The sequence below is a fragment of the Vipera berus genome, assembly GCF_964194415.1.
Source record: "Vipera berus genome assembly, chromosome: Z".
In the NCBI taxonomy this organism is placed as follows: Eukaryota; Metazoa; Chordata; class Lepidosauria; order Squamata; family Viperidae; genus Vipera; species Vipera berus.
Genome location: NC_138205.1, coordinates 126,319,362 through 126,337,300, shown reverse-complemented (window position 1 = coordinate 126,337,300; position 17,939 = coordinate 126,319,362). Strand labels below are relative to the sequence as shown.

Genomic DNA, 17,939 nt, shown 5'->3' with positions numbered 1-17,939 from the left:
AGGGGTCCCGGCGTCTGCTGCTACTCTGTCTGGGTGGAGCCTGTCCAGCGTTGTTATTAGGCGTCTGCCCCATCTGAGTTCCGCTGGGCTTTTGCCTGTGGCAGTGCAGGGTGTTGCATGTTGGTGTGGGAGGAAGGTGGCCAGTGTTTGCTTCCAATTCCCCTGCACTATGCACTTGAGGGCGTCCTTTGTTGTCCGCACGAATCGCTCTGCCAAACCATTACTGGCCGGATGAAAAGGAGCCGAGGTGGTGTGTCTAATCCCCAAGGTCCTCAGGAACACCTGAAAGTCCGATGAGGTAAATTGTGTTCCATTATCTGACACGATCACGTCTGGCAGACCATGAGTTGCAAACATTCCCCTTAAAGCTTGAATGGTTCCTGCTGATGTTATGTTGCCCACGGGTACCACCTCTAGCCATTTGGAATGACTGTCTACTGCTACCAGAAATGTGTGTCCTTGGAATGGGCCCGCATAGTTTATGTGTACCCTGGACCATGGGGTGTGTGTTTCCTCCCACTTGTGAACTGGTGCATGTGGCTGTTCTGGTCGTGACCTCTGGCACATGTAGCATCCAGCTACTAACCCTTCTATCTCCTTGTCCAACCCTGGCCACCACAGGTAGCTCCTTGCCAGGGCCTTCATTCTTACCACTCCTGGGTGGCCCTCGTGAAGTGACTGGAGGACTTTTTCTCTAAGCTTTGTGGGAATGATGACTCTACTTCCCCACAACAGGCACCCCTTGTGTGTTGATAGTTCATGCCTTCTGGAAAAGTATGCAGTGAACTCTTGCCCTGGTGATTTGTCCTGCCACCCACTGCTCACCCACGATTGTATCCTGCTTAGAACCTTGTCCTTGGGAGTCTCTGAGGCTATGTCCTTTGCGTTAAGGGGGCATTCTGGCAGGTCCTGTATTGCCAATATTTGGGTAGCAGGTGCGGGGTCCGGCTCAGTCTCTCTTAGGGGGAGTCTACTGAGGCCATCTGCGTGCCCCATCTCTTTGCCTGGTCTGTGTACCAGCTTGTAGGAATACGCTGACAGGAAGATGGACCAGCGTAGCATCCTGGGTGAAAGAATTTGTGGTGTCTGCTTTTCCGTTGTGAACAACCCTAACAAAGGCTTATGATCAGTGTATATTAAGAATTCCCTACCATATAGGTAGTCATGAAATTTCCTTACTCCTGCAACCACTGCCAGTGCCTCCTTGTCTATCTGTGCGTAATTTCTTTCTGCAGCTGACAGGGTTCTGGAGTAGTAGGCGATGGGGGCCTGAGTTCCATCCTCCCTTAAATGGCTGAGGACTGCCCCAATCCCATAAGGGGATGCATCGCATGCAAGGCAGTTTGGCTGGTCTTCCCTGAAGTGCGTGACTGTAGCATTACCTGCTAACAGGTTCTTCAGTGTTTTGAACACGTTTGTGTGTGCGTCAGTCCAGTCCCAGGATGCTTGCTTGTCAAGCAACCTGTGTAGAGGTTCTGCAATTGTTGCTTTGTGTGGCAGGAATGCGTGATAAAAATTGAGGAGGCCCAGGAATGCCTGTAACTCAGACTTGTTTTTGGGAGTTGGGGCTTCTTTGATTGCCCTGACTTTGGATGCAGATGGGTGGATGCCTTGAGCATCAATCCTGAACCCCACCCAGGAACTCTGTCTCAGTAACCCCAATCTTGCATTTTTCCCTTTTGAGTTTCAGCCCTGCATCCCTGAACCTCTCTAGCACTGCTTTCAATCGGGTTGCCAAAATGTCCTCGGAACTGGCTGCAATTAGGACGTCGTCGAAGTAAGGGCAAACCCCTGGTATTCCCTTGAGGCTCCTTTCCATCACCTCCTGGAATATTCCAGGAGCCACACTGACCCGGAACTGCAACCGGTCTACCCGGAACGCCCCTTTGTGTGTGATTATTGTTTGTGCTTTAGCAGCCTCTGGGTCTACTGGCAGCTGCTGGTAAGCTTGTGCAAGATCCAGTTTTGCGAACACCGCCCCGCCTTGCAGGGACGCCAGGATGCTGCTTACCGCGGGGACCGTGTAGGAATGGGCACTCAAAGCTCGGTTAATGGTCCCCTTATAGTCATTGCAAATTCTAATCTCGCCGTTCACCTTGAGCGGCGTTACAATGGGGGTTTCCCATTCTGCTCCATCGACTGGCGTTAACACCCCCTGGTCTACCAGCTTATCCAATTCCCGCTCTATCTTGTGTTTTAGCACAAACGGGACTCTCCTAGCCTTCATTCTGATGGGCTGAACCTGGGGGTTTAATTTAAATGAAATTGGGGAACCGGTGTATCTTCCTAGCTCAGGGTTCAGCAACCTGAAACAGTGAAAGAGCCACTAGGAACCGGTTCCCTCACAAAAGGACAAACTGGGAGCCGCAAAAAATGTGTTCACATGCGCGTATATGTGCGCATGCGCAGAACAGGGTTTGACTGAAGAGTGGAGCCAAGGTGAGATATGCACCTACCCTGCATATTTGAATTGATTGGTTGAACTTTTTTAGTCCCACTTTTTTTTTTGGACTGCACATGGCAGAGGACTGGGAGCCGCAGGAGATGGCTGAAAGAGCTGCATGCGGCTCCGGAGCCGCGGGTTGCAGACCTGTGCCCTAGCTGCTCATCAAACACATCTGCAAAGTCCTTGCAGATACCTTCAAGTGAAAGGCAGCTCCGCGTCTGGTGAATCCCTGTGATTCCAATGCCCAGCACTTTGAACCACCCTAACCCCATGAGGCTGGTTCACTGCCCTTCGACGACCAACACGCTTAATTTGCCCGTGAACCCCTTGTACTGAACCAACACCGACGCCTCCCCCCGAACGTTAATGGGTGAGTTTTGAAAGTCAGAGAGGGTCAGCCTGGATGGCCTCAAGGGAACCCATTGGCCGCTCCACTTGCAAATGTCTTTAAATGTTCTGGCGGAGATGATTGACACGGCTGACCCTGAGTCCAGTTCCATCGTGCAGGGAATCCCTTGCAGCTTAACCCTTAATTTTATTTTTGGGGTGAGTGTCGGAGGGCCCCCTGTTAAGCAAACAGCCGGCCGTCCCTCCGTGTGGCTGACCGACAGTCTTGGCAACCGCTCCCCGGTACCTGTAGCAAACTGGAACTCTGCTTCCACTTCGTGTAGGCTGTCCCGTTGTTTGCTCCTGCAGACCGCCATGATGTGCCCGGTTTTCCCACACACCCGACACTTTGCTGACTTGAATTGGCAGGTAGACCGGGGATGCTGTCCTCCGCAGCTTGTGCAACGGGTAGCTCGGGAGCTGTTTGAGCTGCAGCCGGAGCACTGGGTAGACCGGGGTTGTCTGCAGCCGCCGTGCTGGGTAGACCGGGGTCCACAACTGCAATGCTGGGTAGACCGGGGCCCGCTCGCTCCGCACCTGCACTCCTGGTACCTCAGGTCTGCCGCGGCTGGTCGTGTCTCCCTCACGTTGTCTCGGTTGGAGTTGACAGGTCACGGTTGTCGGTGTATGGCGTCCACTTCGGCTTCCGCCCCTTCTGCTTTGCTACAACCGCTCAACTGGTGGACGGCTCCGCTCTCTCTCATGTCGGACTCCTCGGCCACGTCCCAGGCTAGGAACTCCTCCTGGACGTCCCTCAGGGTTAACTTCTGCTTCGCGAAAATTTTCTGCCGCAGCTTCCGGTCCCTCAGCCCACAGGCTTTCCCAGCAAAAGCGGTTGTAGTCTGGAGCTGTCCAGCCCCCTGCTGTGCTGACATTCCGTGTATGCTTAAGAGCATACACTACACCCAGCTTTTCATCTCGACCCCAAACCACACCAGTGATGCCCTCGACATGATGTCCCGTTGCCTGGAAGCGGTCCGGGAATGCATGGGGAGGAACAGGCTTCAACTCAACCCGGACAAGACTGAATGGCTGTACATACCGGCATGTCAGGAAATTCAGATTATTCCATCTCTTAATATTGGGGGCAAGTTATTACACCCCCGTAGATAAGGCTCGCAATCTGGGTGTCCTCTTAGATTCACAGCTCTCCTTAGAAGATCATATAGGAGCTGTGACTAGAGGGGCCTTCGCCCAGGTTCGTCTGGTGTGCCAGTTGCGACCCTATCTGGACCTGGATGCCTTACGTACAGTCACCCATGCACTTGTGACCTCTCGTCTAGACTACTGCAACGCTCTTTACATGGGGCTGCCTTTGAGAACCACTCGGAAGCTTCAGCTGGTACAGAGTGCAGCTGCACGAGTTCTTTTGGGGGTCTCCCGATACTCCCATATTACACCTCTGCTCTGTCAGCTGCACTGGCTTCCAGTTGCCTTCCGAGTGAAATTCAAGGTGCTGGTGATGACATACGAAGCCCTACATGGCGTGGGTCCGGATTACCTACGGGAGCACCTACTGCCGGCGTCAACGTCCCTCCGTCCTGTGCGCTCCCACAGAGAGGGCCTCCTCAGGGTACCACCGGTCAGAGAATGTCGGCTGGTGACCCCCAGGGGGAGAGCATTCTCGGTGGGTGCACCAATCCTTTGGAACCGCTTACCAGCTGAACTCCGGATGGCCCCCGACCTTCGCTCCTTCCGGCGTGATCTAAAAACTTATCTATTCGAACAAGCCGGCCTGGCCTGATGGATTTGGGTTTTAAAATTATTTATCTAATGTATTCTTATTTTATTGCCCTGTACACCGCCCTGAGTCCTCCAGGAGAAGGGCGGTATATAAATCAAATAAATAAAATAAATAAATAAAATAAATAAATAAATAAATAAATAAATACATACATACATACATACATACATACATACATACATACATACATACATACAAAGTCTCCAGAAATTAAACTCAACTTGAAGGGAATTTTACCTTTCATAAGAAAAAGTTTGCTGGTCACTTAAATAGTTAAAGATCTGTTCAGGATTATAAACTATGATGTCATTACAGGTTCCCCACAACTGAGCATTTTTGAATTTTTTCAACTTCAAACTCCCAGAATTCTCAGCAATGGCTGTGCTAACAAGGGAATTCTGAGAGTCCAAACATCTGGAAGATACACATACTGGGGGATAACTGGTTGGATTTGAATTTTATGTTGGATTCAACCTAACCAGGTTCAACTTCCTTTCAGCAATGATGGGTTGTGATCAGTCAGTTCTTTGATTCATTCAGTATAGAGTACTTTTATACCTTGGCACATGACTGCTTCAAAACTGGTCAAGTTTGGTATTTGATGCATTTTGAAGAAGAAATTTTGTCCCAGTACTTGCCTTTCTCGTGCTGACCTTGGCTGCCTCGTGACTCGCTAGTTCTTCTGGCTGAAATAATGGATCATGTGCAGTGGTGGGGTTCAAATATGTGAACAACCGGTTCTCTGTGTGGATGCCGCTTCTGGAAGTCCATTCTGGGCCTGGGCAAAAAAAAACTAGCTGCTGGTTCTGCCGAAGTGGTGCGAACCGGCTGAGTCCCACCACTGGTCATGTGGTAAGTCACGTGATTTTTCTCGGTACTCGTTGGTTTTAATATTTGTTGCATCTTCCGGAACAAATTACCAATGGGTAACGAGGCAGTAAGCCTTTGAATCTTAAGGCTCAGCAGAGACTTGAGTAGTATTTTTAATTTTAGGAGATGATTCTTTGCAAGTGAGTACTATACAACTCAATAAAAGAGAACGCAAGTAGTCCTTGACTTACAACCACAGTTAATTGCAGAATTTATGTTGCTAAGCGAGAGATTTGTTAAGTGTGAATTTTGCCCCATTTTAACGACCTTTCTTGCCACAGTTGTTAAGTGAATCCTCCCCAGCTGTTAAAGTTAGTTACTTGGTTGTTAAATGAATCTGGCTTCCCCACTGACTTTGCTTGTCAAAAATTGGCAAACGGTGATCACATGACCCAGGGACTCTGCAACTGTCATAAATACGAGTCAGTTGCCAAGCATCTGAATTTTGATCATGTGGCCACGGACACGTTGCAATGGTCATAAGTGTGGAAAACTGTCATAAGTCCCTTTTTTCAATGCCGTTGTAACTTCGGTCTCTAAATGAATTTGAGGACTATCCGTATGTATAGCTCAGGGTTAAATGCTCTGAACTTTGTTGTTTGCCTTGCAGCATTTCATTACCCCACTAGCTAACACCAGTGTTAGTGAGTGTGGAGTTTGCTCACTGTTTATTCAGGTAGCTTGTATATTATTTAGAAAAGTTTATTTATTTATTTATTTATTTTTATTTTAATTCCATTTATATCCCGCCCTTCTCTGAAGACAAGCTTAGCAGTAGCCTTCATTCTATGTATATGCCTGCTTATTAGGGCTTTCACACACACCCCAAGCGGCATTATTACAAAGTCAGCTTAATTGCCCCCAACAATCTGGGTCCTCATTTTACCTACCTCGGAAGGATGGAAGGCTGAGTCAACCTTGAGCCTGGTGGGATGCGAACCTGCACTAATTGCAGGCAGCTGGTGTTACTTAAGGAGGCATTAGGCATTATATACCAAGCAGGGGTGTAGTTTTTCCTTGATCGGGATATTGTTCTCTGCTTGCTTGTCTGTGTATATCTCTGTTTATCTGGGTGTGGATGCTGGAAATGAAATGTTCTTTTTTCCTTCTTGGTTTTTGTTGTTGTTGTGAACTTTGAATAGTGTGTAAATATGGTTTATTTCTATATGGCTGTTGATGGCTGATTTTTCTGAATGGCTTCCAGGAATTTCCTAACATTCTGGGATTTGGCTTGATGTAGAATAGGGACCACTGCTGTGGGAAGGTAACAGCGTTCCGTGCGCCTTTGGCGTCTAGTCATGCCGGCCACATGACCACGGAGACTTCCTCGGACAAGCGCTGGCTCTTCGGCTTTGAAACGGAGATGAGCACCGGCCCCTAGAGTTGGAAACGACTAGCACGCATGTGCGGGGGAACCTTTACCTTTACCTTTTAGGATGCTACCAATTTTCCAGTTAGCGAGGAGTATATGTTTGGGCTGCCTACACATGAAATAATTGTGATCTTCCTTTTTTCCCCAAGGCATTTTGCTATACACAATGAGTAATATACGTTATGTGATAGCCGTAGCAAGAATAGCTGAACGAAGCTAGAGAGATTCCTAGAAGCTGATCAATTCTCATTGCTGGCTAGCAATAAATCTATAAAAAAAACACAGTTTCTATGCGAGAAACATTTTGGCGGGGTAACGAATGCTGCAAGCTTTGTTGAATTATAGAGCAAAGTGCAGAAAAGGTTCCTCTTTCAAAGATCACTTTACTAGGCAGATTTGATTACATTTCAGTAGATCATGCGTTTCCCCCAGCCATGTAAATTTAGTGATGTCTATGCTTGTTGGGTCTTTGCTCTCTACTCACTTTTTAAAGGCATAGCTGGACTTTTATGTTAAAACACTGGAAAAAAACAAAGCTTAAACTGGAGTTTTAAAGGGGTATTATCTGAAAGGTCAATTCATTTTTTTAAAAAGATGACGTGAAAGTTATGGTCCAGGAAATCTTCCTTCTTGCTTTGGAGGTGATAATAAGCATCTGGGTTACTGTGATGAAAAGTAATTGAAAAGGGGAACTGAGCAACCCCTATTTATTATCTCTCTCTCTATTATCTCTCTCTCTCTTTTGTGTCTTTTTCTCTTTTTATTATCTCTTCATCTCTGTTTCTCTCTCTGTCTCTCTCGCTCGCTTTTTATCTCTCTTTCTCTCTTTCTCTAACTCTAAAATAAATTTATAAATTTTATTTTTATATATATGCAACAATCCTCTAGGTAGCACAGTCAGAATAATGGCAGCCATGCCTCTGCTTGTTCATTTTGCTGATAAAACATTCAATTGTACTTTTGTGTATAAATATTTATCCTGGTAGCTAAACCTCACTTTCAGAAAGAACAATATGAACTGTATGTTGACTGGAAAATAATGTCTAGTTTGTTTTTTTACAAGTAGCATGATGTACAGTAACTTAAACTCATATCTAACTAAATGTGTGGATTCCTTGCACTCCAAGCAAAAGTTGTGGCTACTTTAAGAGTTGTAATAACTTTAATGAGTGGTTTCTTTAAAGTAGCAACACCTTTCTTTTTTTTACCCTAATTCAACTAGAAGCCTAAAAACAGTCTGGCTGTTTTAATAAACAGCATAGAGGTTTTGGGGGGACATTTGAAGCACTGAATAATTTCTGAAGAAATAGAAATAACTATTGCTTGCGTAATGTGAGATTTTAATCCAGACCTTAATATTTATCTTCTCCTTTGTTTTTTCAGACATTTATAGTACTGAACAAAGGGAAGACGATCTTTCGATTCAGTGCCACTCCTGCCTTGTACATTCTTAGTCCTTTTCATCGAATCAGAAGAATAGCAATTAAAATTCTGGTACATTCATATCCTTTTTGCCTGTTTATTTCCTGACCAATGTAGTTAGAATAACAGAATAACAGAATTGGAAGGGACCTTGGAGGTCATCTAGTCCAACCCCCTGCTCAGGCAGGAAACCCTATACTATTTCAGACAAATGGCTGTCCAGTCTCTTCTTAAAAACTTCCAGTGTTGGAGCATTCACAGCTTCTGGAGGCAGGTTGTTCCACTGATCAATTGTTCTAACTGTCAAGAAGTTTCTCCTTAGTTCTAGGTTGCTTCTCTCCTTGATTATTTTCCATCTGTTGCTTCTTGTCCTGCCTTCGGGCGCTTTGGAGAATAGCTTGACTCCCTCTCCTTTGGGGCAGCCCCTGAGATACTGGAAGACTTGCTTTCATGTCCCCCCTCGTCCTTCTCTTCATTTCATTAGTCACTGAATAGTAACAAGTCATATGAACTTCATTGAGTTGGTTGCTCTTCTTTATTTAGAGCTGGGTCTTGAGGGTGTCTTCCAAATATTTTGAAATATAGCTCCAAGATTTATTTATTTTTTACTTTCACAGACTCAGTCACAGATCAGAGATTATAGAAACTGTAATCCAAAACATCTGGAAGACACCATATTGCTTCCTTCTGCTCTTCTTCTAAATATATTCATATTTGCTGACTGTTAGACATTAAAGACCTTTTTTGGGGAGAAGGAGGTATATTAAATGAAACAAAATCAGTTCTATAAATCAAGAGAGCTGAATTTTTTAAAAACTTGCATACATAATAGAAGTTGAACACTTTGAATATTTTTCCCTTTATTTTGCATAATACCCTTTTTCAGATTCCTTTTTATTTTGCATAATTTGTTATGCTATGCTTATCATGGGAAGGAACCATTTTTAACCATCAAATATTGTGCACCCAAGGTGGTAGCCATAGGGGTGTGATTCAAAAAATAAGTCTGATCGTTGAGTTCCTGCGAGCATATTTATTTTTATTCATTAACTCTTCAGACTTTTAAAAGGTTAAAAAAATGGATGTGCTTTTGGTTTAAAAGAATGCTTAAATAGAGCGGGAGTTGTAATCTATGTCGACTAACTTATTATGCACTGGATTTATGCATATATGTTAATTTTTAATTTTTGAAGCACGAATAATTTTTGAAGAATGCGCACAAAGCCTGTTTAAACCTTGTCTATTTGCTTGTCATGAGTGAACATAATAAATGGGTAAGTGTGTATTTAATTTTTGTTTTTTAAATGAGTGACCTATACTTTTAAAAACAGATCAACTCCCACAACTGCAAGAGATGCAGCTTTTCCTGATAAAGTGACACAAAGAGAATGTATTTCAATTATGCACTGATGAAGCTGTTAGCTATATTGTATTCTGAAATTTAATGAAGTCTCTTGTGTTGAATTATACATTTTGCTGCTTCTTTTTTTATATCCTGAGATTGTTGAACAGAAAAAAATACCTATCCAGACTTCATCCTATAAGTTATTAGTGGAATTAGGTTATGGTGCCCAGCAGGTACTTGAAATAGATGCTATAATACAATGGATAATTTTGGTTCTTCATAATGTTCTCCTGATTCCAGTTTGCACACCATGCATTGGACTATATTTTTTGCCTTATATGCTGGTTTACCCAATCTCATGGCTAGTTTATGGGTCAGTGTGTCATATGCATCCAGAGACCAAGGTTAACTTAATTGAGGTTAAGCCAGAATTGAGAACAATTGTTGAGAACAGAGGTTGTGAACAGTCTATTATTAAATCCAACTATAATTTGACTTTGCATAAGGAAGCTTCTAGCTAGCTTGTCTTCTTCAAATGTCCAATCAGTGGTCATCTGATAGGCCCCACCTATCATTATAAGCAGGCCAGACAAAACTGCAACCTGGGAATCCCCTGGTTTTTTTTTAAAACCAGGTCAGAGTCAAGGGGTGCATTTGCCCAAAACATGAGACTTGCTTTGTTATAAAGAAATGAGCCTATTTTGGGTCAGTAACAAAGCAAAGAGAATGAAACTCAAATACTTTGGCCACCTAATGAGAAGGAAGGACTCACTGGAGAAGAGCCTAATGCTGGGAAAGATGGAGGCCAATAGAAGAAGGGGATGACAGAGAACGAGGTGGCTGGATGGAGTCACTGAAGCAGTAGGCGTGAGCCTAAATGGACTCCAGAAGATGGTAGAGGACAGGAAGGCCTGGAGGAACGTTGTGTTCTGTACCAGCCTGCTACCGGCCCTGCAGAAAAGGCAGGGACAACCCCTTTACAAATGGCAAGAGGGTGGAATTAAGCCTGCCAAATTTATTAAGATAAAACAGAGCAAAACAAGACACCAACCATGAAACAGGAGCTATGAAACAGGAACTAATCAAGCGGTTGTCTTCAGCAAACCAGCCCTCCCACGCATTCCCCTTTTATACAGTTCAGGGCGTGGCTTCTCTCTGCCTCCTTCCGAGGTGCCCCATTGCCTTCCTCTGTTTACTCCTGATTGACTGCCTCCTGCGTCGGGCGTCCTTGAACAGGGCCAGCTGTGGGTCATCTTCATCCACGCTGTCAGGCTCACACAGCTGGGTCACCGTCGTGACCAGGTGGGAGGGGCCTGGCTGAGGGCTCTCATCAGCAAGATCTTCAACCCCCTCAGCAAGATCTTCAACACCCCCCTCCTCCTCTGAGTCGTCCGACCCAACTGCCAAACCCACAGGCTGACCCTGAATCACAACACGTTGTCCATAGGGTCGCAATGGGTCAGACATGACTTTGCAGCTAACAACATATTGTATGAACCCCTAGAACAGGATGATGTATATTATGAGATGCAGCTCCTGAATATTAGGCCTGTGTGATTACAGGTTGTCCTTGACTTACAACCATTTGCTTAGTCACTGAAGTTACCACAGCACTGAAAAAAAGTGAACCTGTGACTGCTTTTCACACTGTTGCAGCATCCCCATGGTCACGTGAAAAATTCAATGTTTCGTAACTGGCTCATCTTTATGACAGTTGCAGTGTCCCAGGGTCATGTGATCCCCTTTTATGACCGTTCTACAAGCAAAGTTAATGGGGGAGATCCAGATTCACTTAATCACTCACTTAATAACTACAGTGATGCATTTAACGGCAAGTAAGGTCGTAAAATGAGGCAAAAATCACACAACCACCGTATTTCTTAACAGAAATTTTGGCCTCAACTGTGGTCATAAGTCGAGGACTACCTGTGCTATTAGCTTCAGCAGAGGGCTTCAGGATATGGTGGGTTTGTTTTGATTTACTTTGCTGATCCAAAGAGTCCACCTAGTTTTACCCTCATAAAAGCAATTAGGGTGATCCTGAACTCCTTAGCTTTAGTGCTATGGGGGAATTGTACTTTTATTTTTGCCCAATGCTTCCAACATGCCTGAATCTCAGGTTACTTTCTGCCATGCCCTAGATAGGTGACTCGATAGAACGGAATGGAACAGAACAGAACAGAACCGAATAGAATAACAGAGTTGTAAGGGACCTTGGAGGTCTTCTAGTCCAACCCCCTGCTCAGTCAAGAATCCCTATAACATTTCAGACAAATGGTGGTCCAGTCTCTTCTTTAAAACTTCCAGTTTTGGAGCATTCACAGTTTCTGGAGGCAGGTTGTTCCACTGGTTAATTGTTCTGTCAGGAAGTTTCTCCTTAGTTCTAGGTTGCTTCTCTCCATGATTAGTTTCCATCCGTTGCTGGAAATCAGATGATCTGATCTGGTCATTTGGAGAAGAGGAGCTAGTTAGAAGCTTCCTTATGCTAAGTCAGATTATATTTGGATTTAAGAACCAGTGGTTCTGAACAGTCTATTATTAAATCCAAATATAATCTGATTTACCATAAGGAAGTTTCTAACTAGCTCGTCTTCTCCAAATGACCAAATCAGCTTCTGAGGTCTTTCCCAAGTTGCATGGATTGCAGGCTAACTCTGCTCACTGCCAGGAGTTCGATCCTGATGGGGCTCATGGTTGACTCAGCCTTCCATCCTTCTGAGGTCGATAAAATGAGGACCCAGATTGTTAGGGGGTGGGGCAACAGGCTGACTCTGTAAACCACTTAGAGAGAGCTGTAAAGCACTGTGAGTCTCTCTCTCTCTCTCTCTCTCTCTCTCTCTCTCTCTCTCTCTCTCTCTCTCTCTCTCTCTCTCTCTCTCTCTCCGAATGAATCTAAATGAGGACCCAGATTGTTGGGGGGGGCGGGGGGTGCAACAGGCTGACTCTTGAAACCTCTCAGAGAGGGCTGTAAAGCACTGTGAAGCGGTATATAAGTCTAGATGCTATTTCTATCTATGTCTCTGTCTCTGTCTCTGTCTCTGTCTCTGTCTCTGTCTCTGTCTCTGTCTCTCTCTCTCTCTCTCTCCCTCTCTCTCTCTCTCTCTCTCTCTCTCTCCCCGAATGAATCTAAATGAGGACCCAGATTGTTGGGGGGGGGGGCGGGGGGTGCAACAGGCTGACTCTTGAAACCTCTCAGAGAGGGCTGTAAAGCACTGTGAAGCGGTATATAAGTCTAGATGCTATTTCTCTCTCTCTCTCTCTCTCTCTCTCTCTCTCTCTCTCTCTCTCTCTCCCTCTCTCCCCGAATGAATCTAAATGAGGACCCAGATTGTTGGGGGGGGGGCGGGGGGTGCAACAGGCTGACTCTTGAAACCTCTCAGAGAGGGCTGTAAAGCACTGTGAAGCGGTATATAAGTCCAGTTGCTGTTGAGATTTTATTGGGGATCTGTAGCAGCAGATCAAAACTCCTTATTCATCTTCAGACCCCCCAATGTGTCACCAATAAAGACCTTGCAGTTGCTGGTTAGCAGTTTCCTTTCATGGCTGACTTTGGTCTTCTTGCCTCGAAACTCAAAGAACCCCGGTGAGCATGGACTAGGGTAAGCGCATATGCATAAATGTAGAGTTGCTGCAAACACATTGCTCACAGTTTAAGTTCCATTTTTGTAAGGATTATGAAATGTAACATATGTAATCCTCGACTTACAACCATTTGTTTAGTAAGTGTTCAAAGATACAACGGCAGTAAAAAATAGAGAGTTACGACTTTTTCCACATTTACCGCCGTTGTAGCCTCCCCATGGTCATGTGATCAAAATTCAGATGCTTGGTAACTGGCATGTACATATGACGGTTGCACTGTCCCTTTTATAAACTTCTGACAAGCAAAATCCATGGGGAAGCCAGATTCACTTAACAACCAGGTTACTAACTTAACAATTGCAGTGATTCACTTAACAACCGTGGCAAGAAAGTTCATAAAATGGGGCAAAAATCACTTAACTGTCTCGCTTAGCCAGATAAATTATGGCCATAAGTTGAGGACTCAACTGTGGTCGTAAGTCGAAGACTACCTGTACAGTGCTGTAAGGGTAAAGTGGATATGATTACCATTTCACATTTTCTGCAGACAATTCAGTTTTTCAGAGGTAAGTTCAGACCAGCAGTTCTTTGAGAGAAGATTGGGGATGTTGTCTTGCAGCTAAAGATTAGACAAAGAGATATTAAGATATCTTATCCCTTATCAGTTTCGAAAGGAAGTGATTTTCAGGCCTTATTGCATAATTAAGCACCTAACTGGATGTGTTTCTCTTTTGTGAGTTCAATACAAACAAGAATTGTCCCACTTTTGTGATATAGCTATCTGAACTTAGAGGATCCTAAAAGTAAAACAGGGTTGAATCTGTGGGGTCCTTGATGTTCTCCGAGCTTGGTGATTTTCTTGCAGATGTTTCATTACCAAACCAGGTAACATCATCAGTGCACCTAATTCACTACCTACTTAAATACTGAAACATCTGCAAGAAAATAGCTAAGCTCAGAGACCAACAAGGACACTAAAATTCAACCTTAAGCTACAAATATTCTCTTCAATCAGTAAGGTTGTAGGATAGCCTGAGGGAAACAATTCTAGAAGAAGACATGTCTAACAATTTCATGTTTCTATCACAAAAAGGGAGTTGAGTTTTAATTTGTACATAAAAAAATGCAACATACTTGACATTATGCACAAGAATTATTTACATGTTAAGATTAGTCATTTCCCACCCTGGAGCCTTTATGCCAGCCTAAAATTCAGATCTAAGAATTAGATGCAAAGGCAGTCCAGAATAATTTAGCCACCCCAATATCAAGCTAAGAACTGCTGGATAAGAGTTGCACTGTAAGCAAAGAGGCAGAAGCTTTTTGGAAGATGGTTTGCATAGTTGAGCTGAAGGTCAGGTTTCTTGCTCCCAACTATATTCCTTGGCTACGAGTGAAGTACACCTTGTGACATTTCTTCACTGTTCTTGTGGGGCTGCTGTTTTTTTGCTATGTGGATGCTGTCAATGCAATAAGTCTTTAAGAATGTAAGGCCGAGCAAATGTCATTTTCCCCTTGGGTTTCCAGGAAGAGTTTTCACTCCCTACATCCTGGAGGAATGTGTGGGTGGATTTATACCGACAGTTAGATATAGTTCTTCTATCTGGCTTGAAAACACGAACAATGCTAGGGTTGTACTGTGTGTGTGTGTGTGTATCTGAACAGAAAGCTTCTAAACTATGTTGCATCCTGCAATATCTAACGCACAGAGCTGCAGGCAAGAGACTAGATTTGATGGCTTAATTCAAGCAAGTGTGTACTTTACAAATTGGCTGAAACAGATTTATTAAAATGCATGTCCCCCATGACTCAGCAAAGCACGTGTCATGCTTCTGGTTCCCTTGATACTTATTTTTTTTTTTATTTTAATTCCATTTATATCCCGCCCTTCTCCGAAGACTCAGGGCGGCTTACAAGCTTAGCAGTAGCCTTCAAATACTTGATCAAAAGACAGAGCTCATGCAGGATAAATGTGCATTTAATACATCTGCCTCATACTTCAAGAAACATTGAATCGACTTGAGATAGGACCAAGGCTTTTTTTCCTCATTGAACGCTCAGAACGGAGTTCCGGCACCTTTTTTGGATGGAACCTTGTAGGGTAGGCAAGGCAGGTTGTATGACATGTGTGAGTTCCGGCACCTTTTTCTTTTACAAAAAAAGCACTGGATAGGACCCTGGGTGGCGTGCCCTCATTAAATCAGTGACAAGTCAAAATCTCTTCTACGATACCTTTTCTTCTATGAGCAAGCAATTTAAATTAAAAATCAAGCAAGGTTGCACGATTTCTCATCTGTTAAAACCAGGAAGGATAACTTATTTTGTTAATCGTGGGCATTTTAGTCCTACTTGTATTATTAGCCATATTAATCTTATCAAGACAAAGCAGATTTACTTACGTGCACATTGATGGCAGTACACAATTCACCGTGCTTCATGACTAATGGAGACAATAATATGACTCTATTCAGCAATTTTTCTGGCCCTCGTTATATCACCAAGCAGTGATATTCAAATACTTCAACATACCTTCACTAATGTAAAGTCTATAAAGCTGCTTTGCTAAAAAATAAAAGTAAAAACTGGAGGCAACTTGGCACATAATAGCATGCTTGCATTTTTTTGTGTGCACAGAGGTAATCCTTGACTTATAACAGTTCATTTACTGACTGTTCAAATTTACCCCACCACTGAAAAAAGTGACACGGCCGCTTTTCACACATAAGGCCGTTGCAGCATCCCCATGGTCACATGATCAAAATTCAGATGCTTGGGAACTGACTCACATTTATGACCGTTGCTGTGTCATGTGATCCCCTTTTGCGACCTTTTGACAAGCTGAGTCAATGGGGAAACCAGATTCACTTAACAACCGTGTTACTAATTTAACAACTGCAGTGATTCACTTAACAACTGTGGCAAGGAAGGTCATAAAATGGAGCAAATCTCACTTAACAACTATGTCATTTAGCAATGGAAATTTTGTGTTCGATTGTGGTCGTAAGTCGAGGACTACCTGTATTCATCCCCTGCAACAGGATTTCCTTAGAGGAGAAATATTTCCACATTCTTCTGGGTTCGCTGGGAGTAGAGTGGGGTGGGGGCTGGATCTGAAAATATATGGAAACAAACCTTGATATTCCCTAATATTTTAAGCAAGGAGTTGTACCATTGGCTTAGTGAAAGATTTCCATGTCCTCATGTTTCTCTAGTTCAGTGTTTCTTCAACTATGGTCCTAGGACATCGGAAGACCCATCAGGATCTCTCAGGGCCTAGGAAATCCAAATTATTTGCCTGAAAAATAATAAAAAATTAAAATCCCAATTGTGAGAAGCAATAGTGCCATTGAATGCATTCATTTAAATTTTTAATTTTTGTTTCGTTTATTTATTTGTATTTACAAATAACCCAAGATGGCGAACATATCCAGCATATTTTCCTCCTCTTATTTTCCTCACAACAATCCTGTGAGGTCCGTTGGGCTGAGAGAGAGTCATTGACTCACCTAGCTGGCTTTCATGCCTAAGGCGGGAGTAGAACTCACAGTCTTCTGGTGATTGGCCCAAAGTCACCCAGATGGCTTTCATGCCTAAGGCGGGAGTAGAACTCACAGTCTTCTGGTGATTGGCCCAAAGTCACCCAGATGGCTTTCATGCCTAAGGCGGGAGTAGAACTCACAGTCTTCTGGTGATTGGCCCAAAGTCACCCAGATGGCTTTCATGCCTAAGGCGGGAGTAGAACTCACAGTCTTCTGGTGATTGGCCCAAAGTCACCCAGATGACTTTCATGCCTAGGGCAGGACTTGCACTCACAGTCTTCTGGTGATTGGCCCAAAGTCACCCAGATGGCTTTCATGCCTAGGGCAGGACTTGCACTCACAGTCTTCTGGTGATTGGCCCAAAGTCACCCAGATGGCTTTCATGCCTAGGGCAGGACTTGCACTCACAGTCTTCTGGTGATTGGCCCAAAGTCACCCAGATGGCTTTCATGCCTAAGGCGGGACTAGAACTCACAGTCTTCTGGTGATTGGCCCAAAGTCATCCAGATGACTTTTATGCCTAGGGCAGGACTTGCACTCACAGTCTCCTGCTTTCTAGCAGGAGATACCATTTACCATTTTAATGTGGTAAATATCAGTAAATATAACCCATGCAAACAAAAACTCTTTTGGGAGCCTCTATAACTTTTAAATAATGGGAATGGGTCTTGAAAAAAAAAAGATAAAGAAACACTGCTTTATTTCATTTAAAAATTCCCTTGGGCATATATTGGACAAGGAGATCTAATTCCAGATTAATTAACCCCTTAATTCTAGATTTACAAAGACTACTTGCAGTTAATCATCAGGGGATTACATGAACAGTCAGCCACAAAAGATCAATGTGAAACTTTCTCCTAGGAATGCTGGAGAATTATATCTCCTCTGACACCAGCCCTTTATTTAAGAACTATGGGTAGTCCTCAACTAATGACCATAACTGAGCTCAACATTTCTGTTGCTAAGTGAAATATTTGTTAAGTGGATTTGCCCTGTTTTATGACCTTTCTTGCCATGGTTGTTAAGGGAATTTGACTTTGCTTATCAGAAGGTCACAAAAGGGGATCACGTGACCTCAGAACATTGCAGCCGTCATAAACATGAGCCGGTTGCCAAGCCTCCAGTTTTGATCAAGTGACCATGGGGGATGCTTGCAAAGTGTGAAGAACAATCATAAGTCACTTTTTTCAGTCCCGTTGTAACTTTGAACAGACACTAAATGAATTGTTGTT

At 43.9% G+C, this 17,939-nt stretch overlaps 1 protein-coding gene across 1 annotated transcript in view; it reads left to right on the top strand.

Annotated features, from left to right (window-relative positions):
• LOC308678418 (sodium channel protein type 5 subunit alpha-like) overlaps positions 1–17,939 on the top strand; it is a gene marked incomplete at its 3' end in the record, with an annotated part of 408,240 nt that overhangs the window by 82,240 nt on the left and 308,061 nt on the right. Inside the window, exon 3 of the mRNA XM_081345599.1 lies at positions 8,203–8,336. Within this exon, the coding sequence (XP_081201725.1) occupies positions 8,203–8,336 (134 nt within the window). The remainder of the gene's footprint in view (positions 1–8,202; positions 8,337–17,939) is intronic.